This window comes from Cyanistes caeruleus, chromosome 6 (assembly GCF_971803275.1).
Source record: "Cyanistes caeruleus chromosome 6, bCyaCae1.hap1.1, whole genome shotgun sequence".
In the NCBI taxonomy this organism is placed as follows: Eukaryota; Metazoa; Chordata; class Aves; order Passeriformes; family Paridae; genus Cyanistes; species Cyanistes caeruleus.
Genome location: NC_141706.1, coordinates 66,844,435 through 66,872,393, shown reverse-complemented (window position 1 = coordinate 66,872,393; position 27,959 = coordinate 66,844,435). Strand labels below are relative to the sequence as shown.

The window sequence follows — 27,959 nt, the reverse complement described above, 5'->3', positions numbered from 1 at the left end:
CAGGGCTGAGGGCACACCCACCTGAGCTGCACGGGCTGCACGTATTCCTTACGGAAGCGCTTCAGGTCGGCGCTGATGGGCTGCTCGCCCTTCTCGATGGCCAGCCTGTCTGCCTCCGTGGGCTCGGGCTCGGGGATCTCAAACCTGGGGGAAAACACCACAGAGCTGATGGAAACTGAGACAAAACACAAATCCTCTGTGCAGAAGCTGCAGTTTATAGAAATGTATTTGTATAAATTCAGCGTGAGGAGGATCAGGTGCTTCTCTGCTGCCCAGTTTGCCCGGAATTCCCTCCTGCCCACCTCCACACCCTGATAATTCACTGGTTCTCTGCTCATCACACCATGTCTAGACTGGGATAGAAGGTTTTTAAGGACCTGCTGGCTTGATTAAGGGAAGATTAGATGAGAGCTTAAGAGCAGCTTTACCACACTGCACTAAGATGCTGTTTACCTGAATTCTGTGCTTTCAAACAAACTGCCTGGAACATTTCTGTCCTTACTTCCATCGAGGTTTGGGTGCACTCAGTTCTCATGAGCAGTTCCCAACACCACCACCCACAGCCCAAGCACAGCAGGTGCTCCAGCTCACACCTCATTCAGGTAACTCATTTAAACTGGGAAAAGGAAACTTGAACTGAAAACCTGGATCATTGTTTTAAAGTTACTGCTTTACAGACTTCATTAAAACACTGAAACTTCACACTGTGATCCTGAGCAGGAAAGGAGCAGTTGGAATCTCTGATCTTTGAGGGTTCCTTCCAAGTCAGAATGTTCTGTGATTCCAAATATACAAATCTCATCAGGAACTGGAGTGACAGGACAAGGGGAAAGGCTTCAAACTGAGAAAGAGGAGGGTCAGATGGGACTTGAGGAAGAAATTCTTGCCTGTGAGGGTGGGGAGGCCCTGGAATAGAATTCCCAGAGAAACTGACTGCTCCATCCCTGGAACTATCCAAGGCCAGGTTGGATGGGGCTTGGAGCAGCCTGGGATTGTGGAATGTGTCCCTGCCCATGGCAGGGGGTGGCACTGGATGGGGTTTAAGGTCCTTTCTCAAACCATTCTGGGATTCTGCTCTGTGATTCCAAACCTTTTGCATGCCTTCAGAAAGGAGGATCACTCCTTACCTTTCTATCAGCAAACTCAGCAGCTCCTGGGGCTTGCAAAAGGAGCGGTAGGTGGTCAGGAAAGTCCGAACAAAATTAGGATCTGTAAGGATTGAACAAGAAAATGACAGCAGTGGTGTTTTAACCAGCTGCAAAAGATCAGAAATAAAATACAAAGAAGAAGTTTAACGTGCAGAGAAGACTCTGAGGTTGTAAGGCAAACACTGTATTTGGAAATTAAGAGGAATGACAGTGCTTGGGAAGTTTTCACTCAGTTCTTCGGTGAATTTCCCTGAAAAATATTGAACTTCATATCCAATATTCTCTTAAAACCTCTGTCTCAGCCTTCCCTGAGGAATGACTCTCCCTGACCAGCTGCACTATTGGGGAAGTTTAACAAAATCTGCACATCAGTCCCAACAGCACCAGCTTCCCCTTGCACCCCAAAACTGAAACCCAACATTTTCCTCAGCATCAGCACTCCATGGAACTCCTCCAAGCTTTCACTTCTGTGCCTTTCACACAGAGAAAGGCTGAAAAATGCTGATTGTGAATGTCATCCACTTCAACCCAGATACTTCATAGAGTGGCAGGCTGAATGTAATAAATATTAAAAATATAATAAATAAAATAAATATAACTTTCAACTTTTTTCTTCCTTCACAGAGCCTCAGCCTGAACAGCTCCATGGCTTTGGCCATGATGAAACATGGAAACCTATTTTTGTGGTTTTTATAGGGGATGAAAGGTTTACATACCCAAGATTTTCTTACAGCTTTGCCTGCAAAGCCAGATGATTTAATAACATATTTTTACTCTGTGCATATTTTACATTTCATTACAAACAGAAAAAAGCCCAGCAAACTAAAGATAAAAGGATTGTGGGAATTCCAAGCACAGAAAGCTCTCAAAATCTTGTAAATGCAAGCTTAGACATAGACATGGACACAAGGTTTCCTTTGAGACCTTGGAGAAGGCTTCTGGATTTAAAACCATAAGTAAGAATCTAAGTTTAAATAGAAAGACGTTAAGTTACGTTGTAAGAAGTTTCAAGGTTTTAAAGTTAAGATAAAAAAATAATTATAAAGGTAATAAGAAGTTTAAGGTATAACAAGTAGTTCTGCGTTATATGATTGGTTAAGAATGTCCACATTGAGGCAAAAACGTATCAAATAAAATAATGAACTATTGGTGTGAAAGTAGAAACATTATTTTGTGGCAGCAGTTTATTGGCTAATTAACCTCTACAAAACCTTGTGACCACTGACCATGAACATAGTGGAGATGCTCTCAGGACTTCATTAGACCATAAAGGAAGAATAAATAATAATAAATTATGTTTTAAGACCTCTCCCAGCAGACCCATCTCTCTCAAAACCCCAATAAAGGATTAGCTCCCTCCCTCGTGCAAGAACAAAAACGAAGCTCATGATACCTGCATACATATGGTAGGTCAACCTCTCAATCAACTTCACCACCGTGCCTCCTTTGATGATGGGAATGCCATTCCTGCTCTGCAAATTATCCTCAAAAACAATGTTATCCTCGGAATCCTCCACCACGAAACGATAAACGCTGGGGCTGGGCAGCCTCAGGGGCTGCTCGTTCTCCTCCTGCAGCAGCACCGAGTCCAGCATCCTGTCCAGGGTGCTGCGGTACTGCAGCGAGATCAGCGCCGCCATCCACGTGCTCTTCTCCTCGGCCGACTTGGCGGCGAACAGCACGCCGCTGTCATCCTTGGACACCAGCTCGAAGGCGTGCTTGTACTCTGCCGTGTCCTCCTTGTCCACCACCTGCATTTTCCTCATGACAATCTTCTCCTTGAGCCTGTACTCGGCGCTGCTGTAGCCGGGCAGCCGCGACTGCCCGTGGTTGGTTTTGCAGCTGATCATCAAACCGTCGAAGAGGAAGATGTGGCGCTCGTGTTTGGCCCCGATTTTTGTCAGTCCTCCTTCCATGATGAACTCGTTGCAGCACTGGCCGATGTCTTTGCCTTCCCAGCCATCGATGTTTTTCTGGATTTCGTTCATTTTCTTGATGGCCAAGTGTTTGCTTCTGAGCTGCCGGTGATAGAAACGGCAGACCGGCTCCCTTGAAGGAAGAACAGAAAAATTCCAGATTTGCCACCCCAAAAGACTAAAATAATCAACTAAATTAATTGCTTAAATCAGTTTTTTTTCCTTCAAAATGCCCTAATCCAGTTCCAAATAAAGCACACAAAACACTTTGGCTGGGAAGGAGCAAAATATTCACATTATTCTTACAGGTGGGGCATGGAGGTTTTGTTCTGCTGCTCTGTCTACAAAGAAAACTGGCAACAAGACGTGCCTTGAAAAGGAAATTTAGACATTTTCTAGCAGGAAAAGGTGATTTTTCTCCCTCCCTGCCAGCTGTGGGAAGGCAGGGAGGCTGTGGGGGTGCTTACCCAGGCCGGCGCCGCGGGGAGTGCTTGCTGTAAATGCGCTCCATGCTGCACTGCAGGTTCAGGAGGGCAGTGATGGCTTGTTTCAGGCACTCCCTGTCCTCTTCATCCTCACTGCATTCCTGCAATTGCTGGGACAGAACAAACATTTATTTGCTTTCAGATTTGAATCATTTCTAGCAGGGTAGGAAGACTGAAAAACCTTCTTGCATGGTGTTATCAGCAGCACTCGGTGAAATCGGTGATCTCAAGTCAGTGATTTACAGAGCAGATGTGCATGAAACTAAAAATATTTGTCAGAGGTTCAGGAAAAATCAGTGGATATTCACCAAGTTTAGAAAGATCACCTTTTACCCTTTAATGTTTATTTATTTAGCCTGTTATCAACAACATCCTGTTCCAAACTGGTTTGATTCAAGAGTTTGAAGGTTTGAAATAGCCAAGGATTCAGTGCTGGTTTATGGAATTCTCTGTGTCTTCCTTCCATGAGACCATCTCAACAATCCAAATTTCAGACAGAAGAAGCTCTTTGCTTCCTATCATCCTGAATTCTGCCACCTTCAGCAAATTCAAGAAGAAATATCAATTTTGCACAGATCAAAGAGTAAAAGAAAGTCTGAAATTCAAGATTTGCTACTACAGAAGAATGTAAAGACAGTGGAACAAATGTATTTCCTTTGTATAAAAATTAAATCCATCTCCACCACTCAGCAGAAACTTCCTGAATTAGGAAATTCCACAGATTTTCATATAATCTCCATCTAGTTGATAGCAACATGCCATGGCAGGGGGTGGAACCAGATAATCTTTGTGGTCTCTTCCGATCCAAACCATTCTGGGATTTAAACTTTTCTGCAAAATATTGGCAATCCATTCATTGGAGGTGGGTCAAAATAAACTATCCCTTGTTTTTATTTATTTAAATCAGGATATGCACAAAATCACAGCAGACATAATGAAAACAAGAGTGAAATTAAGTAGAAATAAAAAAAAAAAAAGAGTTTGTGCTAAATATTAATTACAGACCTGGTACTATTATTATTATTATTATTATTATTATTATTATTATTATTAACACAACTGCTAGAAATATTTATTTGAATTACAGATAAATTCTGTTTTCCTCTTTCATACAAGCAAATGCTTTAAAACACAAAGGAAATCCCTACAACTCATCTGTGCAGCATCAGATTTTACAGTGAGAACCTCAAAGAGTAATTTCTGTTCCTATTTCCAAATGTCAGCTATAGCCACAGGGTGTTTTACCCATTTCATTTAAGTTCATCCCCTGTTAGTTAATAATTCATTTACCCTTAAAGCATTACAAACTTTCCCCACACAATGGAGCAAACAGAACCTTTTTTACATTATCCTCAGCTAATTCCAGTTAGGACTCAGGAGAAGTGGTTGAATATTAAGAATGGATTATTCTGAAATGATAAACTGAGCTGCAGCTGGAGTGTGACCTGAGACTGAGAATTCTGACTGAATCCTGCTTAGCTCTTTCTGAATAGATAAAAAATTCAGAACTCATAGAAAGAAGAAGTTAGATTTGTGTATTAAATTTTAACTGTATTAGAACTCAAGTTCAATAAATATTTGTTTGATAAAATTTACTTTGAATGTTCACATGAGATCAACAGATGCTTTTTAAGACTATTTTTAATACATTTTTATTTTTCAGAAATGAAGTAACCAGTGTCAAATAATTTTAATTTTCAGAGGGAGTAAGTAAAATGTAACCACCTATTTAAAAGCTCAGATTCTCTACATTAATAATTATTTTCAGTTAGAAATAAGAGTGTGGCTCCATTTACCTGCAGCAACTCAAAGTAGTGCAAGCAGTGGTAAACTGGGATCAGCATAAGGCGAGGCAGGACATACTGGACAGCTTCCTTAAATCCTTCAGCTGTGGACTGGAAAGGAAAAAAAAAAAAAGAGGTTTACTTACACTGAAATACTCAGAATATTCACTTGGCTCCCATTATGTCCCACAGAAATATGGAGGCCTCATTGTCTACTGAAGAAATCAGTATCACACTCACATCACAGAGAATCACAGGTTTATCACTTAAAAAATGAGAAGTATTTTCCATTCCCAGTAGTTGACTAAGGCAATAATTCAGGTTGTAAGATGAGATTTTTCCACAGTGGTGAAATTCCTGCCATTTTCCATGGCATAACTGCTGAGGAGACACTGAATTACCTCAGAAATGAGGCCAGATTCACTCATACCAGACTTGAATATCAATTTCATCTGGAATGAAAGAATTGAATTCCAGCTTTGAGTTTAAAAATTCGGAGGGAAGGAGGCAAAGAGCTTTCCTTACTCACTTTCCAAGGAGTATTTCAGAGTGAGATGATCCAGCTCACCAAGGGCTCAGAGCTGGAAACACTCCCTGAAGGGAAAGCTCAGAGGTGCCCCAGTACCACTAAACTGGGCTTAACTGGGAGCACCAGTGACCCATCACTTGCTCAGCAGCTTCTCTAAGGCCTTTTCTGAACACCAGCTCAGCCTGAGCAGCATCTTAATATTAACACATTTTTATTTAAAATTTTTTAAATTAAAAAAATAATTTAATAAATATTAATCTAATTAATAAATCTGCTACACAGGCAGAAGGAACTAATGAAATAAGAATCACAGATTATGCTGCTAGCCAGCAATGAATAAGAAATTACTGAAGAATTATTCCAGAAAAAGCACCAGTCACAGCCCCAGTGCTGAAGGAGGCCTTGGATATGCACGGGACGAAATGAAAATATGGTGTTTGTGTGCCTGTGGTTGTCTTTAAAAAGCAAAGTAAGCGTGAGAATTCACCCTCCGTTCTCATGTGAGGAGAAAAAAACCTGCAAAACACTCCTGGGATGGGTCAGAGCTGTGCCCTGTTTTTACAGCAAGAGGCAAAGTCAAAATCTCACAGTGAAGAAAGGGCAGGACCTTGAGGATTACTTTGTTGGAAGCAAAAAATTGCTGACAGAATCCAAACCTTTGAAATATGAGAATTAAAGCCATTCAGTATTTCTCATTTGCACTCACCTGGAAGTGGAGAGCCACAGCAGGTTTGGCCATTAAGTTATTAAAATGCTCAAGAAATTGTGGAGAGAGAATATCCTGGGACAAGGTTTCATATGGATCAAAGGCTTGCTCCTGAATAAAAACACAGAATTACACACAGAAGCTATTTCTGTCCCAGCTGGTACAATAATTTCCTTTAATAAGCTGATGGAACTTTTCAAGAAAATATTGATTTTGCAAAATAAACATTGAGTAAACCACAATCTTATTTCACTTCCAGCTTTGAAATGCCCATAATTTTCTTGGCACTCCTCAACCTCTCCATCTTTGTGGCCAACACAAACTTTGTTGTACTGAAGCAGTGGGAACCAAGAGAAGTTTGTGCTTTTCACCCCATTTCCCATGGAATGGCAATTTTACCTCCTCTCTGTCCATGAAGATGGACAATGTGGAAACCTGGGACACTTTTCCAGGGAAAATATCTCATCTGGGACAAAGCAACCGGTCTCAGGGGAAAGTCTTCAAATGACATCAAGGGTTTAGATGCAAAAATTATGGTTCTGTTTGGAGTATCCAGCTGTGATTCCATAGATCAGTAAGAGCTAGATGGGATGGAAACCTGGCTGCACAGGGATCTCACAGGAATCATTTCTGGGTGTACAGGGATCCCACAGGAATCATTTCTGGCTGTTCAGGGATCCCACAGGAATCATTTCTGGCTGTTCAGGGATCCCACAGGAATCATTTCTGGCTCCCAGCTGGGCTGTGCCAGGGCTTGTCAGGATGATCCCAGTCCCTGCAGACTCCTGGGGCTGATTCACTCCTGAGTCACTGCTGGGATCAGCACATCCCTCTTTTCACCTCAGAGCTTGCCAGGCTGCTGGATTTGGGAATACCAACCCCACTAAAGGCTTGTTTGAACATTGGTGAAGTCTCAAGTCACAGTGGAATCCACAGTGCAAATCCATTGCAGGAGCCAGGTCAATCTTCCCTGACTCTGTGCTGTCTGCTGGAATTTATTGAAATTTTTACTGCATTTACAAGTGGTTTTAGTTTCTTCCACTTAGGTTTCAATCAGTATTTTTATATTTTGGGTTTGTTTAATGAACATGAGATTAAAATGAACTGCATTAGGGATCTTCCCCAAGAGATTAATTATTTAAAAAGGGTTTTATGCATGCAATGCTGCAAAAGTGTCTGAAATATGGAATTCTGGAATATTGAAATTGATGGCTTTTGGTGGAAAGAGGGCAGGGTTAGATGGGATATTGGGAATTCTTGGCTGGGAGGGTTGGGAGGCCCTGGAATAGAATTCCCAGAGCAGCTGTGGCTGTCCCTGGATCCCTGGAAGGGTCCAAGGCCAGGCTGGACACTGGGGCTGGAGCAGCCTGGGACAGTGGGAGCTGTCCCTGCCATGGCAGGGCTGGGATGGGATTTAAGCTCCTTCCAACCCAATCCATTCTGGCATTCTATGGAAGCACCACCCTGATGTCCATATAAATTATCTCAGTGCAGGATACAGCCCTGGACTGGTGTTTGCCCATTCCACCCCCCTGGGCTGGGCACTGCTTCCCACCCTTATTCCTTTGTGGATACTTCAAACTCCTCTCGTGGAACCACAAACACCAGAAAACAAATTTACAATCTACTGACAATCCCCTTGTTTTATCAGCTGCTGTGTGAAGATCCCTCCAAAGCAGGCAGAAACCCTCTGCCCTGTTCTGAGGCTCTCAACCATCCATCTCCCACTTTTGGGTGTCAGTTTCTGAATTTCCCCCACATCAGCAAAAAAATGTTTTATTTTCCCCATACATGAAATTAATGTTTTATTTTTCCTACACTTCCTTATCTCAAAACCTCGACAATATTTGTGTTTTTAAACCATGCAGGGGCCTGATGCAGAAAAAAATAGACAAAGCAGGAAGATTCCAGCTTGCAAGAGTTGTTTGGTTTTAATTATCCTTCCCAAGAAGTTGAAGGACCTTTTTTAATGGAAACACTAAATGAACAACCCTGGCAGTGAGATAAGCAAAGCAAATAAACACTTTCATATCTCTCTTTGATGATTCCTTTTGCAAACACTGACAGAAAGATGATCTCACCCTGTGAGATGATCAAATCAGCAGCTCAGTTATTAAGCAGGTCTCGTCCCATATTAACTGAATTAATAAATTTAAATAGATTACCTTCATGAAAAGCTTGGAAAAATAATCTGGATTTCATTTCCTCTTCAAGTTTTTCAGTGAATGAAAAATCAGATGAGATTTTCACTCATTGAAAAGGATTTGTTTCCATTAAGCACAGGATGACTCAGAGCAGCTTTTGCAATAAAATCAGATTTATTTTTTTTTCCAGGACAATGCTGCACTATTTCACTATTTCAAATTTAAGGATTTTTTCTTTTCAGTTTCAATATTTTAACTACTTTAATCCATTGATCAAACACTTCTCCTTATCATTATAAAGCAATTATGCTTCAATAACTGCTAAGATTTGGTCAACTGGACTTTCCTACATGAGTGGTTTATTGAAGCAATGCCAAGAAAACTTTATGGTCTATTCCTAAATAAGTGGTATCTGTGCCCAAAGATCTGTATTTTTTACAGCTACAAAAATGTAATAATTCTCCAGGTGGTGCTGGGGTGTTCATGCAATCCTCAGATCTTAAAAATGGAAGATATATAAAAAGTTAAATAAAATTTTTATTTTTTTAAATAAACATCATAATTTTAAGATAAAACTAAAAACTTTCCATTCACCACGTGGTTCACCTGCTACATTTTCTGTCAGCTCAGAACAACTCATTGCTTTTTTTTCTAATAGTGGTTCATATGATTGCTGTCACGTTTTAGGGCCAAAAACTGGGATTAATGGACATCCCAAGGAAAAGCAGATTCCATTTAAACCATGTCCAACAACAGCAAAGCTTCCATCCCTACCTTGGTCAAGAGTTTTTTCCCACACAATTAAAATTCTGTGGTTAATTCTAAGCTGAACTCTCCTCTTGCCTCTCAGATGCTGCTTTTCCCCTGTGCACCTCCCTGCTGAATTCGAGTCATTCTGCACCTATTTTCAGGAATTCTGACTAAATTGAGCTCTATCCCACCTCAACTTTGTGACTCCCTTCTGTATTTCAGAGTAGTTTTAGTATGGAGTATTTCAGAATTTAAAAAAAAATCCTTCCAGTATTTCAAAACAAACTGAGAAAATAATTAATAATGTTCCAGAATGAGCCACACCCAATCCCAGTGCAGTGTTTTCCCTTATTCCTACTCTTCAATATCTATTTTAGAGCTCAGTGGGTATCCACAGCACTTTTGCTACATTCCTGAGCCATAAACTGCTGCTTTTTCATTCCTTCCTGGAGTCCCTGCTCTGTGAAGACATTTCCCATTCCAGATGTTAAACAATGTATTTGAATTAAAACCCTGTTTTGAGTGATTTAATAAAAACAAACATTAAAAAACCCCCTAAAGCAACCAAATTAAACACCAAACCTCTGCAAGGTCCTCAAAGCAGCTGCCAGCCAGAGGGTGAGGGCTGCTTTCATCTGTCATTTCCACAGTGTCCTCAATCAATCCCAAAAGTTTCACTGTCAGCTCGTGGATGTCCGAAATGTTGCTGAATATCACATCAATGTCCTGCAAACACAAAACATGGCTGAGTTAATGGCTGGGATAACTTGAAGCATGTAAATATTGGAGTGGGTTTTGTCTGAACCAGGAGGTAAATCGAGAGGAGCCAACAAAAAGCAAGGAAAAGTTAAACTCTGTGGTCTTCCTAGCGCTCCAGGCTTCCCTGGGCACATCCAGCCTTGCTCAATTTCCACAGCATCCTTCCCAGGAGCTGCTGTGCTCCCAGGACAGGCTGGGATCTGGACAGACATTCCCCTTTCCCGCTGTCACTGCTCCCTCTGCTCCTGCATGTCCCATGGAACACAGCAGGAAGGAGGTGATTTACAGGAGGAATTTACAGCAGCTCCAAGCTCAGATCCTCTAAACCACGGGTGTAACTCAAGCACCTGGGCTGCTTCAGCAGAGCTGGGAATGGAGCAGGAATTGGCAGCTTCATTCCCAAATTCTAATTGTGGATTTTCAATTCTCCACAGTCAATGAGGGAGCTCCTTCCAGTGTCCTGGATTCTCCCTCTGATCCCTCTGAATTCCCTCCTCCAGCCTCCCACTGACCTCCTGCCAGTGCCCAGACCACGGCAACCTTCTTGTGGGAAAATGAAATCCTGAAGTTTCCTATACCCATTCCCAAAAGAATATTCCTCAGCTCCCAAACACGGCTCCCTTCTCCTCCCATCATCTTCACTGAATTCTACCCCCACACCTGCACAATTCCATCAGCTCCTGAGGAATCTCCACACCCAGCTGGAATGGGAATGGCCCCTGGTGCTTCTTTTTAACCTTTTGGTATCACCTAAAAATCCCAGTTCAGGTGCTGCTGACCTGCCCCCTTCTCCCTGTCCCACAGGAAGGATCCACCAATCCCTCCTCACTCCTCCTGAGAACAAAATTTGCCACACAGACTATTTCAATCAAATATTTCAATCAAACAGAGGTTCCCTTCACAGTTAGAGAATCCACAGCCAAGGGCTGTTTTAATTGGAATTTCTACAGATAAGGAGTAGCCTGTAAATGTCAGTTCAAGCTGCATATGCAGTTAGATGAGTTAATTTTTGTGTTAAGGAGAAGTGAAACTATTACCTCAATGACCAAAATAATCCAGCTGCTGCTGGCATCTGACAGGGAATTGTGTCCATTAAGCTCCACTCCCATGCTATTAATGGCAATTCCCCCATGGGATTTCACACACAGACAACGCTCGTTATTCACTGACAGACAATAAATCAAATTTGATTTCATCTCCAACACAGTTCATTCAAAATGGGTAAGTTCTGGCTGCTAATGGGGTAATTAGCATTGCTCATCAAGAAAGGACTCACATGAGGTGTGAAGAGTCTCCTGTTGGACAGAAAAGCTTCCCGAAATACTTTGATGATCAGGTTCAGCTCCCTCAGGTACTGCCTTTCTTCTGCAATCTCATTTCTCACCAGGTCGTAGTAGTTGAGCTCTCCAGAAGAAGAAGGCTCGTCCTCACACAGAGAAACCAACCCAATCTCATCCTGATCAAACATATCCATCAAAACCTGCCAAAGAAATCCACAGAATTACACCCAGCCAGATTTTCACACGTGGCTCCAGCTCAGCCCTTTCAGTGTGTTCAGAGAAATCCTTGGAGTTTTTAATACAATCCTTGCTGTATTCACTTTCACAAGGGAGTAATATTTCAACTTTGGCAGCAGGAGGCTGCAGCAGTTGCCAAAGCCATTTTCCCCCTTGGAAGTGAGCACGACCTAGAAAACAAGTTACAATTCATGCAGAATCAACTTGGAAAACAAGGCATCTTGCATAAGCCTTGGACAAAACCTCCTGCTGAAGACAAAACAGAACAAAAATGTTTCTCATTTTAATGGGCATAAAAACTAAAGGTCTTTTCTGTGTTACGGAGGAGAGCTGCCGTGACAAAGTGACATCAGCAGGGTGTGACAGCAGAGAAATGAAGGACATCATCATTTTCTGTCCTTACACTGCTTGGAAAGGCTCCTGCTGTTCCCAAAGTTAACCCAGGCTTAACTTAAATTTCTGCTGTGACTGATGTGACATGAACAAGGAGAGAAGCTCTGCCTTTGACTAAAACCAGGCTCTCCCTCTGATCCTCCTCTGAACACACCTCCCAGATCAAAGAAACTTTAACAAATCACCTCTAAATACTGTTTTAATCCCAACCCCTTACCTTATCAGCACACATTGATACTTTAATGTCCTGCTGGGAGATCTCAAAGTGTCGGATATTGAAAACATAATTTCCAGCCAGCTTTAAAATGTCAGCTGAGATGTATTCCAAGACAGCCACGATATAGAGAGAGACATGGTAATCCACCTTGTAGCCCAAGACCTCCTGCAAAGTGAAAACAAGAGAAAACAAATGGTATTTATTCCAGAAATTCATCTAGAATGACAATAAACACACTGAATTTTTGACTGAAATGGATTTTGTCTGTGGAGATAATTTACAGTAATGGAACACCCAGGGCTGAGGACATCAAATGGAAATTGGAACATCTGCCTGGAGATGTTTGTAAATACTTGTGTTATTTTGCAGTATTTTCACAGAGGAAAAGCTACACACCTTGAAATAATTCTTCCTCTAAAAATGACAGTCCTAAAAATAGAATTCATTTAAGGAAGGGACTTCAGTGGAATTACTCCTGTACTTAAATTTCCATCTCTGTGCTTACTGCAGGACTCTGGCCCTAATGTGGACTCCTGAGAACAGAGTAGGTTTCACTTTCAAGGAATCATGGAATGGTTTGGGTGGGAAGGGACCTTAAAGATTATCTCTGCCACACCAACTGAGCCCTCTGCACTCCATAAAATAATGGATCTTTAATAATGGAAATCTGAACAGACAAAAACCAGGATGAATGCAGCACAGTATCCCTGGGAACATGCTCCATGTCCTGCACAGCTTGCACCACACAGCCTTTTAGCTGCCAATCAATGCAGGTGACTTTGTGCATTTGAATAAGGCATGAATTGCTCTCCTTATTTGTTGGTGCATCTTCTAAAAATCAGATTCTGGGCCTGTTTTCATACTTCTAAACCAGATTTCACCAAAGAACACCACCAGTGTTTAGGAAGATCTTATTTAATGCTCTTTTTTCTCTTGACACCCCTTTCCCTTTCATTAACCCTCAGGAATTGAGATGTTGTGTGTATGAACACAGCAAGAAGACCTGAAAAAGTGCTTTAATTCCTGTTTATGTTCCCATAAAGTTTTCTCAGCAGCTGGAAACATCACTGCAGATCTCTTGATTTTTAAACCCAAGGCACCAGTGACATTCAGCAGTGACTGAAAGGACACATCTTGGTTGACAGTACACAAAGAACAGGATCTACTTGTTCCCTCTTCTTCTATTTTAGCTTCTGCAGCATTTTGAAACAAATAAAGGCATCAAAGCACCTCTGCTGAACAAGAGAAGGTATTTGAGTTTTGTTTATGTTAAGAACTAACTAATCCTATTTCAAAATAGGGTAATAGATTAACACAGTGATGTCTTAAACCTGACGAATTTAAGGATTTGCTTTTATTACACACTAGAATAAATTCAGCTTTATGGTGATTTTTTTACTCCCTCTGCCAAGAAGAGAAACTTCTTTGATTTTATAAAAATAAAGAAACACATTAAAGATCATGCTGGGGGGCAGTAAAGGTGAGAGGTACCTTCAGTAAAGGATGGATTTTATCCACAGGGAGCAGGAGGGGGTTCCTTCTTTTCCGTTTCTCGATGGCCGACTGAGCATCAGCGATCGCCCACTTGTCTATGGGGTGAGGAAACGTCTTCTGAACCCGCTCCTGCCCAACACAGAGAGCACTGAGACCAAGCACAGCCACCAGAGAGGTTGAAATAAAACACAGCACAGCAAATTACTTCCCCTCCAGACAATTACAGACAATTATCCTCCTCCTCAGTGTTTGCAACACGTTTTCTTAATTGTTCTTTCCTCACCTAACTCGGCTTCCCTCTTTTCAGCATTCCCCAACAACCTCCCTTCCCTGAGCACCAGGAATTCCTTCAAATCTCCCAAAATCCATGATCTTTTCAAGAGCAGCAAGAAGGTTTCAGTCTCTACCTCCAGTGGAAGTTGTTCCTGCCCATGGTAGGGAGTTGGATATGGATGGTCTTTAAGATCCCTTCCAACCCAGACTATTCTGGGGTTCTGTGAGACTGGGAGCTCAAGATTTAAACACCATCAGGAAATACTGAACACTTTACAGCCCACAAAAAAAAAAACCCGAATTGATACTGTTTCTATTTGAGAAAAAGTGTAACTTGCCCTACATCAGATAAAGTTTGCAGCAGGAATGAAAAGCTGAAGGATGAGCTGGAAAAAAATGGTGAAATTTTTGTGTCCCTTTGATGAAAAGATTCTTGCACATATTCCAAGACCTGACAGGAGGCCCAAGGTCTTCAGAGAGGCAGATTTTCTTAGAGGCAGCTTTCAAGCCTTTGCAGGTGGCCATTCAACGCCCAGCTTTGTGATCAGCTCCCAGGTCACCACAGGGTGACATTCCCTCCTGGAGAGCAGCCCCCAAACGATCCTTCCTTGGGATCCGACCAGGAGATCCTCCCAAAAATGGAGGTAAGGTGGCATTCAGCCATCCTTCAGCTTAGAATCCTGGAATTCCAGACTGGTTTGGGTTGGAAGGGAGCTTAAATCCCATCCAGTTCCACCCCTGCCATGGGCAGAGACACTTCCACTGTCCCAGTCTGATCCAGCCTGGCCTTGGGCACCGCCAGGGATCCAGGGGCAGCCAGGGCTGCTCTGGGAATTCCATCCCAGGGCTTCCTCATCCTCCCAGCCAGGAATTCCTTCCCAATATCCAACCTAACACAGGCCTTCTGTGCTCTAACACTGCTTCCCACTGTTTTCTTTAGGAACAATCTGAAGGGCTGCTTCTATTTATAAAACATTTCTAATTTGAGATTTTTAGACCTCAATCCTGCAAATACTTAAGGACAATATCTTGGACAAACAGTTCCACTAATAAACTAATAAACTTCAGAGATCACAGCTCTCATGTTTTTCTTTAACAGCTAAAAACAGCTGAGGAGCAGATCCAATCCCAAAAGCTATTAAGGAACTATTAAATTTTGCTTTAATTTAGTGACATAATAATCTTCATGCATCAGTATTAAAAAAATAATAACAAATTAATAATTAATGTTGAATAAAGGGCATCTAATAAAAATAAAAAACCCTCTTGTTTATTATTTATATATATATACAAAAAATTATAAAAACTAACAGAATTATATACATATTATTCATACATATTTTATATAAAATATATTATAGTATATAAATTATATATATACTATATAATGTTATATATAAATATATATATATTTACTTATATATTTTTCTTTTATTTCCATGACACACATATAATTTATATTTATAATATATAGAAATTATACATATTCACATATATGTATATGTGAATATACAATATGTGACTACAATATGAATTATACATATTCACATATACGTGAATATATGTATTTATATTTTTATATAATCTATTAATTGTATTGATTATATTAATGTATTAATTATATATTATATATAATATAGAATGTATAACATTATATATTATATATTAATCATATTAAAATACTTATAATAATCTTGACACACATATAATTTATATTCTGTTATAATATACTTATATATGTTAATATATAATCATATGTGTGTGTAAATATATATATATATATAAAAATTATTTTAATTTCCACAACAGACATAGAGAATCTCATACAAAGACATTATTTTGGATGAGGCTGAAGATCCTGGACCTACAGACTAATGTAAAATTAATGCTCTACAAAGCTCTATTGGGTCACAGCCACGTGGAAGCATTTTCTCCATCAAGACTCCATTAAACCCTCGTTTTGGAATGACACAAAAGCTGACAGCTGCAATAATACAAGAGCCTCAGTGAGTCCAAGAAAGTCCCAGGAACATCCAACTCTATTCCTTCAGCTGCACAATCCAGGCATGACAACAGTAAACTTTCACTGAAATATTTTTTTTTCTTGTAGATTGATGTCATAAATGTAGGAAAAATTCTTAAATCCATTGTGCATTCAAGAGCAGAAAATCCTTCAAAGCATTTTGCATTTATAAAAATATTGCTGAAAGGAAAAATACCCACAGTTTCTATCCTGAAGCACTGGATAGGAAAATAAGTTTCCAGTTAAATTTGCTTATAAAATCTAAACAGAATCAGAGTATCCCAGAATAGTCTGGGTTGGAAGGGACCTTAAGGATCATCCAGTTCCAATTCCTACCATGGGACACCTTCCACTATCCCAGGCTGCTCCAAACCCCATCCAACCTGGCCTTGGGCACTTCCAGGGATCCAGGAGCAGTCACAAAGTCACATTAGGAAGCTTTTTAAGGCTTCCAACCTGCATTGCTGAAAATATTCCAATTAATTCCAGCGATTTCAGAGGCAAGGCCTTGTTTTCCAGCCCCATTCCTACCTCCACATCCTGCACAGTCCGTGGCTGGGCAATGCACAATTTGTTCAGCAGCTGCAGGATCAGCTCCTCAATGTAGTAGAGGGAATCTTCCTTTGCTGAGAGGTTGGGGTGAACCTGCTGCTGGACCTGGCCAAAGGAATTCAAAGAATTAGGAGTTTTTCATGGAAAGCTGTGCTTAAAAACAAATCCCAGCAAAAGCAGGATAACTCTGGACGCAGTGCTGCGAATTCACACGCTTTTAATATTTCTCACAATTTTTCCTCTGGAGTTAAGGTGGTAATTCCTATTCAAGCCAAGCTGGCACCTCTGTGGAATTACAAACTCTGTGTTTTGCCATTTTAGTGGGAAGAAGCATCAAGCCAAGGCAGATTTCTGCCAGCATTCAGTGAAACCATCCCTGTGGGTAACTCTGAGTTACTCATGCCCTGAATGAGTAACTGCAGTGACGTTACCAGCCCTAATGAGAGCCTGATGGAGTCACCCAGCTCACCCTACCTGGGTGACTGAACAGAGGAGCAGCACAGACCCACAGGGAAAAGCAAGGAAAAGCTGACTCCCACCTCTCTGCAAGGCCAGGCAGGATAACTCGTTTTATCTCACTATCATGGAGATTAATCCCAGCTTTGGTTTCCCAGGCTAAACTAGACCAGACAACCCAGAAGAGGCAACCTTAGCATGTGCCCATACAGAAAGGGCTACAGTTCCTTTCATCCTACATCCAGGGGCAGCAGGGCTCTTTTTCTATGAAAAAGCTCCTCAATCAAACCACCCCACCTTAAAAAGAAAAAAAAAAAGCACTCAGGGGTTGGTCTCCATACTCAGTTTTCCCTGGCAGCTTCTCAATCAGGAAAGCACTCACTAGATCTCAAACTATAGCCAAAAGCTTCGTAAGGAATACAATCCAGGGAAATTCCCTCCTCTCCCCACACAAATTCCATGTAAATCACCTCAAAAAAGTCGTGTGATATACTCACATTGGTATTCACAGTACAAATGGGGTGGCAGTTTCTTGGGACAAGACAGAAACACCTTTGGGTTGAATTGTGATGCTCTGAAATACAGGTACAGCCCTTTCCAAAAGCCCATGGAGCAGTTCCCAAAAACTGGGGGGCTCTGAGGGCATCCGTCAAATGAAGGAGAATTCCAGAATGGTTTGGGTTGGAAAGGACCTTAAAGATCATTCTGTCCCCCCTCCTGCCAGGGCAGGGACACCTTCCCCTATCCCAGGCTGCTCCAAGCCCTGTCCAACCTGACCTTGGACACTCCAGGGATCCAGGGGCAGCCAGAGCTGCTCTGAAACCTCTGCCAGGGCCTCCCCACCCTCACAGCCAAGAATTCTCAATTCCCAATATCCCACCTAACCCTGCCCTATGTGAGTTCGAATCCAGCTGCCCAGTCTTGTTGTAAAGTTATTTTATAGCCCTGTAAATTTAATTTTGCCTTCTGTGCCTCAAACATGAATCTCTGCTTTACACAACCGATTCCCAGCCAACACGGATACGAGATCCTGAAAGAAAGAATCCTCAAGAAAACCAAACCCGCTCCTTGAAAAGTCCTACTTAAGACAGCAGGTTTTCAACAATAGCATTTTGTGTTCTTCCTGAACACGAGAGTTTAATTCACAAAACAATGGCAAACCAGGAAGTGCCGGGTTAAGGTCCCACCACGTGTCTCAGAGAGCACCACTACAGCAAGGAAATCAAATGAAATTCTGTGTCCCTGCAGTGAACCCTTAATGATGCTCCAGAGAACTGACAAGAACAGGAACAGTGAGGAGGAAGATCAGGAAAAGATGGGAACTCCCATTCCCTGATCAGACCGCAGCCCAGTTTTTACTTCAGACTTCACCTTGCAAAAAAAATGACTTCATTTGTACTTGACTTCAGTTGCCAGGTCTAAACACCTCATGCCACATTCTCCTAAACTTTCTTGGGAGCACATGGATGTCCAGCAAGGCTGAGGAGCAGCAGGGGAGCACAGAGCTCTCCTTAAAGAGTGACATGGAGTTAGCTTCATTTTAGGAACACAAATCATGGAATCCTGGAATAGTCTGGCTTGGAAGGAGCTTTTAGCACCATCCTATTGCACCCCTGCCATGGGCAGGGACACCTCCCACTGCCCCAGGCTGCTCCAAACTGGCCTTGGACACTTCCAGGGATCAGCCACAGATCCTCTGGGAATTCCAGCCCAGCTCCTCCCCACCCTCCCAGCCAGCAATTCCCAATTCCCAATCTCCCATCCATCCCTGCCCTCTGGCACTGGGAGCCATTCCCTGGCTCCTGTCCCTCCATCCCTTGTCCCCAGTCCCTCTCCAGCTCTCCTGGAGCCCCTTCAGGCCCTGCAAGGGGCTCTGAGCTCTCCCTGGATCCATCTCCTCTCCAACACTCCCAGCCTTCCCTCCTAACTGTTCCATCCCCCAAATCATCTCCATGGCCCTCTCTAAGTCCCAGAGTCAAATTTCCTTCAAAAGGAGCAAAACCAACAACAAAGCCCAAAATCTCTTGGTTGAGCCAACTCTCCCCAGAGGATTTAGAAGATCAGCTGCCACTTAAAACGAGTCTGCCTGCAGCATCCTGAAAGGTCCCAGAGGTGATTCTGCACTCCCTGGGCTTCAGAGAAGTTCTTTTGACATAAATGCTGAGAAGAAAAAATAAACCAATTTCATTTCAAGACAGTGTTTCTCAGAGCAAAACAAAAATACTGTAATAAAAGCTGAGCACCAGCTGATCAAATCAGATGCCACTGGGTCAAGGACAAAACATTTATTCTTTACAGCACCTCCTAAATCCTGACTGAGAGGACTGGAAAAGGCAGGTGAGACTGATAAAGCACTCCATGTCCAGAAAAAAGCAGGAGGAATTACTGGGGATGTTACAGAAGAGACATTCACTGATCTCTGCTGCAGACTGAAATATCTGAGCACAATTAGATAACCTGGCATGGAATAAACACACCAGAGCTACACAGGCCGAATTTTGTTTCTTTTAAGGGTCAAAATACCTTTTAAGAACCCACAAGGTGTTGCACTGAGCAGTCAGAGCTCTGCTGCAGGAAGCTGAGCAGAAGGAAGTACAGAAAACAGATTTTTTTACTATTTTATCTCTGAAATCATTAAAGAGAGATTAGGATTAGCAGAACTAACTTTTAGTGTCATTCACACAGTTCAAGTTGTTCCAATGAAAAGAAATTAAATAAGAGGTGCAAGACGACATTTAAACTTGGCCTTAAGGCCTTTCTGGGGGACACAATTTTATTTTAAGTTGAATTTTCTACACTGCTCCTTCTCTTGCTCCTCAATTTTTCCCTATCCTCCCACCCTTCCAATGTGCATTTGATGAAAATCCTTAAAAGCTTCTCCCCAAAATTCCTTCTCAGTGAGATATTATTTAATCCTCAGAGCAAGGAGTCTGCTCAGAAAAGATGAGGATGAAAACTTTTCATAGTGATAAATGGCATTAAAACTAGAAAAAAAAAAGGATCTTTTTTTTTTTTTTAATATAATGTCAGGGTTAATTTTGAAGCACAGGAATTCTGGATCTCAGACTTGGGGAAATCCAGAAGTCCAGAGTATAAAAGAAATGATCCAAGGGTTCCATTTGAAATGACAAAAAGCTGAGCAGAAATAAAACATAGAGTCAAAACTGCAAGGAACTCCTTTTTAGCCTTTTCTGAGACAAACCAACAGCTTGGCTACAAAACTAAATATATTTTCACTTAATAGATTATTTTGATAGTGAAAACACATCCAGAAAGCTCCAGTTGTTCCACAGAGAGCACATGAGCAAAAAAAAGAGATTTTTCATTTAAAAAATTCTCAAGAACAGAAAATTCCCAAATCCACGAAGTGCACATCAAGTCTGCAGGCAGCACATTCCACCATAAAAATATGGATTCATATTCCTGAAATATTTGGTAAAAATATCCCAGTTTTCTACTCCTATTCAAAACTACATTTTCAGAAAACGGAATTCCAGTATTACCTGCGATTTCAGAAGAAGTTTCTCATTTAAAAGCCTGTGTTTTAATTCCTTCTTATCTTTTCTCTCCTAACAATGACCCTGATCATGAGAAACACAAAACATCTGCTCCAAAGGTCATTTTTAATCCCTCATCTGGATGATGCTCCAGAGGAAGAAGGGAACCAAATGGAGCAACTTAAAGGTTTCTTGTTGCTCTTATTCACTGAAAGGGGATAGCACTGATATTCCATATTTTCAAGCATTATTCTTTAGAAATAAGCACAAAGATTTAAATATTTGAAGAGAAATCCCCAATAAAAATGCACCGTCAACTTTTTTAAAATAACCACATTGATTTCTTATTTTATTTCTAGTACAGCAATTTCTGGCTGGCCTGTTTTTCTTAAATCACATTAAAACATGCTGAGAGAGGAACAGCATGAAGCAGACTCTTAAGTAAAAGAGAATTTTTATCTACATATACAGCATTTGGCTTTTTTAACTGCAAAAAACTTGAAGCATGATTAGCAAAATAAAATTATCCCTTAACTGACTGTACAGGGGTATTAAAAAATCATCTTACACCACCACTTCGGTGTATATGCAATTTATTTTCCATCTTTAGCTATTTAAATAATCTCCTGCAGTATATTCTAGTTGAGGGGAGGGTGAATTAAAGCAGAAATGATGGGTGGTACAGACAGGATCTGACTCTTGAAACAGCATCAAAGACTGTTCTAAAATCTCCTGGGAAGCCTGCTTGGTGTCCACAGGAAAAGAAAAAACCATTAATAATGACACAAATACACACACATTTTTCTTTCTCCAGTTAATTGTTGTTTCCTTTTGTACAGAGTCAAGAAGAAGCTAAAATGTGAGTTTGTTTACATGTACACAAACTATTTATACATTTTAATCTTCAAACCTGATGGAAAATTAAGTGTTTGGATTTTATCCATCCACATAAACTGCTTTGTTTAAATTGAGATAAACCCTGAGGGAGGCCAGCACAGCCTCTGCCCTGTGACAGGGGAGGGAAACACCACGTGGAGCTGGCTGTGCCCTCGTCTGAATTAAAGCTGGCAACTCCCAGTTGTCCCCAAACTCTTCCACACAGAGCTGGGAGCTGCTCTGGGCTCTGAATTCAGCACTCGTGGGCTCCCTCTCCCCACTTTTTACATCCCACCCTTCCCAAGGAGAAGGACTGAATTATCCAGACTTGGAATTTGAATGCCAGAATGGTTTGGGTTTAAGGGAGTTTAAATCCCATCTCATTCCACCCCTGCCATGGCAGGGACACCTTCCACTATCCCAGGATGTTCCAAGCCCTGTCCAGCCTGGCCTTGGGCACTGCCAGGGATCCAGGGGCAGCCACAGCTTCTCTGGGCACCCTGTGCCAGGGCATCCCCACCCTCCCAGGGAACAAATCCTATAATCTGGACACCCTGAAGGCCCTCAGAGTAATTTCTCCATGAGCCAATTGGTCATTGAGATGACATTAAAAAACCAAGGAGAACAGAGGCCACGGATCCAGGAAAGCCAGGTTTTCCACATGAGTAACGCTCCGGAACCACTGATGTGAAAGGCTGGCACAGAGGGAATCAGTGAGGTAATTAGAAAAGCAAACAACAGACTCCACAGCTCCTCTGGAAGAGATTAGATAAGGCCTGCACTGTGCAAAGAGAGAGATGAAAACCCAGGGAGAGCAGCAGGAGGTGGACAGGAGACACTGCAGGAGGTGAGGTGGGATGAGATGGGGAAAACACACACTGGGATTGGGATTGGGACTGGAGCCCAGCCCTGAGGGGTGCAGGCACCACAATGAGGTGAATCACGGTGGTTTTTAATTCCTGTGCCTGTTCCCCAAGCCAAGGCAAACACTAATTCCCATTTCCACTTGAACAACACAGGTAGGAAGTGCTCCTTCTGCTGGAGCTGCCAAATGAAATCTCAGTTCCTATTAAACACCTGGGATCTAAACCCCACCTCACACCAGTGCCTGCAAAAACTCTCCTGTTACTGCCTGCCAACCACACATTCCTGTGTCAGGAACTTTGTAAAAATGAAAAACAGCATGAAAATAGCAAGATTTAAGTAAAAGGAGCAGCTGTCTTTGGTTGCAGGCTGATGCATCCATAGAGTCCCAGCCTGGTTTGGGTTGGAAGGGATCTTAAAGCCCATCACATTTCAAATCACTTTCCACTGGCCCAGGTCACTCAAACTCATGTTTGGAGCAACTTCAAGCCTGCAAAGGTCCAGGTTTCTGAGCTCAAATACATGTATTTATGAAAAGCTAAATGACCTAAGAGATTTCATACCTAAATGTAGTATTATTTTAAAACTTCTTAACGAGCAACTTTCCTGTTGGAATTATAATACATTACATAATAATGGCTGCTAATGCAATTAGCATGCTTCAAATAACAATCCACTATAATGAGGCTAAAATACATTAAATAATTCTAACCCAAGGGGAGCCTGATCCTGCCATGGAAAACAGGCATGGAATAAAGCTGGACACCCCTGCATCTCCTGACCTTAAGCCCAACCCTGCAACCTCACACATCACAACAGAGTAATTCCCATGTGTTTTAAAATACAGAAGCACTGAACTAATGTAAACTTCAAAAAAAGTCCTCAAAATGGTCTTTTATATCTGTCTATGCAACACTTGCTAAGAATAAACCCTTTAGTCATGCTCTAGAAATCTGATGAGTGGTCCAGAGCAATGGTGGAATTGTTTTAGAAAATGCAAATAGTGCCCAGTGCCAGGATTATCCCGACGTGGTGCCTGCAGAGCCGTGGGGTTTAACTGTTTGACAGTTTGTGTTTGTGGATCATGTAGGAAAAACCCAAAACAGGAATCCCCAGGAGATGCTCCTGAACTTAGAGAAATCAAAGAGCAAAGCAACTGAACACAGAGCTCTTGTTTATATAAATACATTTTGAATTTGCCAGCAGACTTTCAAGAACACACACAAATGATAATCGTGGAATCCTGGAATGGTTTGGGTTGGAAGGGATTTAAATCTCATCCAGTTCCACTGTCCCAGGCTGCTCCAAGCCCCAATGTCCAGCCTGGCCCTGGACACTCCCAGGAATCCAGAGGTAGCCACAGCTTCCCTGGGAATTCCATCCAGGGTCTCCCCACCCTCCCAGCCAGGAATTCCCAATTCCCAATACCTCACCCATCCCTGCCCTCTGGCACTGGGAGCCATTCCCTGTGTCCTGGCACTCCAGGCCCTTGGGAAATGCAAGCTCAGGATACACAAGAATATTTTAAGGTGAAAAAATCCCTATCTATAAATCTAACAACACATTCCTCACTATTTTCAAAAATACACACTAATTTTATGGGGCCACCTGGTTTATTTTAAAAACCTGTTCCAAGTGCCTGGAATAGAAATTTACTCCAGGTACCAACGGAAGGTATTTGGTACAAATGAATTTTTCAACTACAATTCCCAACAACCTTTTATGCAATGCACACCCAGGATATTAAAGCTGGGACCAGTTTTAATGGGCTGGAGGAAGTGAAACACTCAGCTGGCTGCCTCTGAAATTCCCAAAGGACTGGAATCCTGTTCAATAATTCACACAGGACTGGAATCCCAGTATCAACCTGCAAAATAATTCACCTCTGGGAAGTTCCATCTGGAATCCAGCAAGAATAAGCTCTGGCACTGGATCTGTGCCAGGAAAAGTGGTCCCAAAACTAAAATGCAGCTTTAGAACAAGATTTCACCATTTGACATCTCCCCCAACTAAGGCCAAAGAAAAAAGCAAAACCAACCCAAACGCCAAAGACGTGGAGAAATGAAAAATGGGGAGAGCAAAACCCTCCAGGCACTGCAGGAGAAATCCCAGCAGCATTCCCCAAGCACCAGCACTGCCAGGGTGACACCCCACAGATCCAAACCCACCCAGCACTGCAAACCCTCTGGGATTTCCACCTCAGCGTTCCCAGAATTATTCCAAGAGAAACTGTGATTCCTAAATAACTAAAAATCATCAGCCCCCATGTAAAAAGCCTTTATCAGGATCTGTTTGAGCTGATTTACCTGCTCCAAACAGCATTTCAAGTAACTAAACCTCAGTGATCACATCAAAATATTGTTTTCTTCTGATTCATTTACTTTGAAAGGACTTTTTTATCAAATTACCCTCACTCCCTGCTTAGATTTCCAGAGCAGAAGAAAATAAAGTGTTTTAGAGCAAGGATGTGCTTGTCCATCTCCCAGCTGGAACAGAGGCAATACATGAAACTGCTTTTAATTTTCCAGTTTACACGATTCCCAGGCGCCAGTGCTAAGGAATGTGAGCATATTAATATATAAAATCAGGTTTAAAGATGTTTTACCATTTAACTTTGGGTTTTCCCTAAAAACAGTTCCATTCTAAGGTAAAATCTGGCATTCTCTATTAATCTTGAAGAGTATAAATGCATATAAAATATTGTTCAAAAGACAGATTCTTCTTTTTACTTGTATTAAATTAAGAACTGATGTGTTTTACCATTTTTTTTAAGTGTCTACATCATAGAATTAAAGTAAAGCAAGAGTTTAAAAGTGGTTTGATAAAAAGAAGTTGCCTTAAACTTGCTGAGTGCATAATAAAGAGACTGGAGCTCTTCAAAGCATGTTCTTGACTTGAAATCCAGGCAATAAAAAATATTCTTTATTGTTAGTGAATTGCATGGGCTCCTTATCCATCTCCACACCTTTGTGCATTTTAGAATTAAATATTTTTCACACTTTAACATGCAGAAAGAGAACCAAAATCTCTTTCTACCAAAATCTCTACCTTCTTTTTCTGCTTCTGCTTTCTGTTTCTCTCCTTTAAGAAGTGTTCATTTAAAGGAAAAGCTTCCAGGAATGGGAAATAATGCCCAGGATATTAAAAACACAGCTTAAGAGTTAAAAAAAACCCCTCTATTCCAGGTGTTTAACTAAAAAAAAATATTAAACTTTCTTTAAAGTTTTCATCACAAAGCAACCTGCCTGGAAAAAATCACATCTCAGCTGGCCAACAAGTGGATTTTTAGGACAAAATCACAAACTATCTGCAAACAGCGTTGATGATGTTTAATGAATTGGGAAATTAACAGAAAAATTGAGGCTTTCACACTCTGGATTCAGTGCCACCTTCCTCAGCTTCCCTAGAAATAATGGAATAGTTATTTTGGATAATCTCCTGCTGATTTTGAAATCTGGAGTGCTTATTTTAAAGAGTATCTTTTAAATGTGTTAAAGCTGAGAGTGCTTGCCTAGCAGCCTGACAATGATACAATTTTGGGTTGACTCACTGATACTGTGTGTTCACACCAGAAATGCACATTACAGCCTGATTGCTTCATGCTCCAGGGTGGGTCCTGCAGACAAGGAACTTTCCCAGGGAGAAAAAAAACCTGGCTATAAGCAAATTCACATTTTTACAGGCAGTCACTGGCATCACCACCCCATTTCCTCTGCTTTGGAAAGATGAAATTCCTGCTCTTTTCACCAAAACCAAATGCACAAACAGAATTGGTAAATCAGCATGAATCCACCCAATTTTTGCAGTATCTGTATTTTAGGATGATGAAAACACCTCTAAATTTTAAGGGACTCTTTTTGCAGCTGTACCTCACGGTTGGGCAGATGCTGGTTGGTGTTAAGGGGCTGCTTTAGGTCGGATTCCAGAGAGATCAGGAAAAGAACAGCTTGGCATTCTCTTAAGAGACTGGAAAGCAGCTTCTGTGAGAAGATTTTAGAGTAAAGAGCAGAAAATCCAGGATTCTTCAGACAGGCAATTAGTGGTTTCTATGCCAGCCACAAGACTACTTAGACAGGCACCCAAAACAAATGCAAGTCTTTTATTCTAGTAAAAAAAATTAAAAAATAACGGAGAATCATTACCCAACAGCATCACTACATCTGTTCTTGGGAAAAAGAGACAAAGCACTCACCATTGCCTAAAGTACTTGTATGGAAGCCCTGCCCAGCACCAGAGATGCAGATCAGCAGATAATTATGGTCAGAATTATGGAATAATCCTCAACCTTTGCAAATGACACAGAGCAGGGCACTGCCCTCTCCAGCCTCAATTTAACTCAGTCCCTCCACTACTGGGGGTGTCCTGTGGAAGGGGGGGGTGGGCTGGAGTTTCCCTGCTGTGCAAACAAATCCTAAAACCACAGATTTATCTCCCGTGTGCTTTTCCCCACGCGGTTTCTCTCAGCTGTGCAGTGCACAGATGTGTCACGGGGTGGCTTTTCCCTGCACCACAGGTGGCTGCTCTCACAGGTGTCACCCGAGCGGCAGAAACACCTGGGGTGAGTGCTCGGTGAAGGAATCTGGCTCGGGAAAGAGCCTGGAAAAGCTGTCAGGAGAAATGCCGTGGGGAGGGGATGAAGGAAGGGATGAAGGATGCCATTCCCCTGCACATCAGCAACGCTATCAGGGTGCCCGGAGAAGCCGCGGCTGCCCCTGGATCCCTGGCAGTGCCCAAGGCCAGGCTGGACGGGGCTTGGATCACCCAGGGATAGCGGAAAGTGCCCATGGCAGGGAGCTGGAACGAGACGGGATTCAAGATCCCTTCCAAGCCAAACCAATCTGGGATATCAATCCCTGGAAGCGAGAGCTCAAATTAAAGCGGAGAGCGAACTTTAGCGAGCGCAGGTGACGGAGAAGCAGCGCCCGCCGGGTCCCTCATCACCCGCAGCAGCCCCGGCTGTCCCTGAGGGAGGCGCGGGGGGCTCGGGGCCCTCCCGGCGCTGCCTGAGGGCAGGGCGGGGGCCGGGGCTCCACCTGCCCGGAGCGCCGGGACGCGGGGCAGGCTCCGAGCAGGTGCCGCCGCTCGCCGCCGGGACTGACCTTGCGCAGGGCGGGCACGAAGAGGCCGCGCCATTTCGGGCCGTTCTCCTCGCCCAGGAACTCGTAGGGCTGCGGCGGCGGCTGCATGGCGGCCGCTCCTCATCGGGGCCGGGCCGCCGCGGTGTCTCTGCTCACCCGCCCGGCCGGACCGCCATGGCTCGGCGGGGCCGCTCGGAGCTCGGCGGAGCCGCTCGGGGCGCGGGGAGGCGCCGGGCGGGGGTCGGGACGGGCCGGGCCGGGCCCCGCTCGCTGCGGCCCCGCTGCCGCCGCCGCCCGCGGCCGCCGCCCTGCGCGCCTGCGCCGCCCGCCCCGCGCGCCCCCTGCGGGCAGCGCCCGCAACTGCGGGCACCGAGCGGGCACCGAGCCCCGGGCGCGGAGACCTCCCTGCCCGGGGGATGTTTCCTTACCCGGGGGATGTTTCCTTACCCGGGGGAGATTTCCCCGCCCGGAGGATGCTATCTTATTCAGAGATTTCCC

The 27,959-nt window shown here is 42.7% G+C and overlaps 1 protein-coding gene across 2 annotated transcripts in view; it reads right to left on the bottom strand.

Moving 5' to 3' along the window:
* The window catches only part of SOS2 (SOS Ras/Rho guanine nucleotide exchange factor 2), a 40,203-nt gene extending 12,459 nt beyond the window's left edge, over positions 1–27,744 (bottom strand). Inside the window, exons 1-12 of one of the 2 annotated variants that reach the window (XM_086892363.1) lie at positions 27,483–27,744; positions 16,670–16,795; positions 13,840–13,971; positions 12,349–12,513; positions 11,498–11,701; positions 10,045–10,188; positions 6,569–6,679; positions 5,346–5,444; positions 3,532–3,659; positions 2,542–3,197; positions 1,128–1,209; positions 22–144 (exon numbers count right to left, since the gene is read on the bottom strand). In XM_086892363.1, coding sequence (XP_086748489.1) covers positions 22–144; positions 1,128–1,209; positions 2,542–3,197; positions 3,532–3,659; positions 5,346–5,444; positions 6,569–6,679; positions 10,045–10,188; positions 11,498–11,701; positions 12,349–12,513; positions 13,840–13,971; positions 16,670–16,795; positions 27,483–27,569 — 2,057 coding nt within the window. In that variant the 5' untranslated portion in view covers positions 27,570–27,744. Of the gene's footprint in view, positions 1–21; positions 145–1,127; positions 1,210–2,541; positions 3,198–3,531; positions 3,660–5,345; positions 5,445–6,568; positions 6,680–10,044; positions 10,189–11,497; positions 11,702–12,348; positions 12,514–13,839; positions 13,972–16,669; positions 16,796–26,575; positions 26,861–27,482 lie in introns of those variants that run through there. The other variant, XM_086892364.1, reaches the window with a different exon arrangement.
* Between the last annotated feature and the right edge of the window lie 215 nt (positions 27,745–27,959).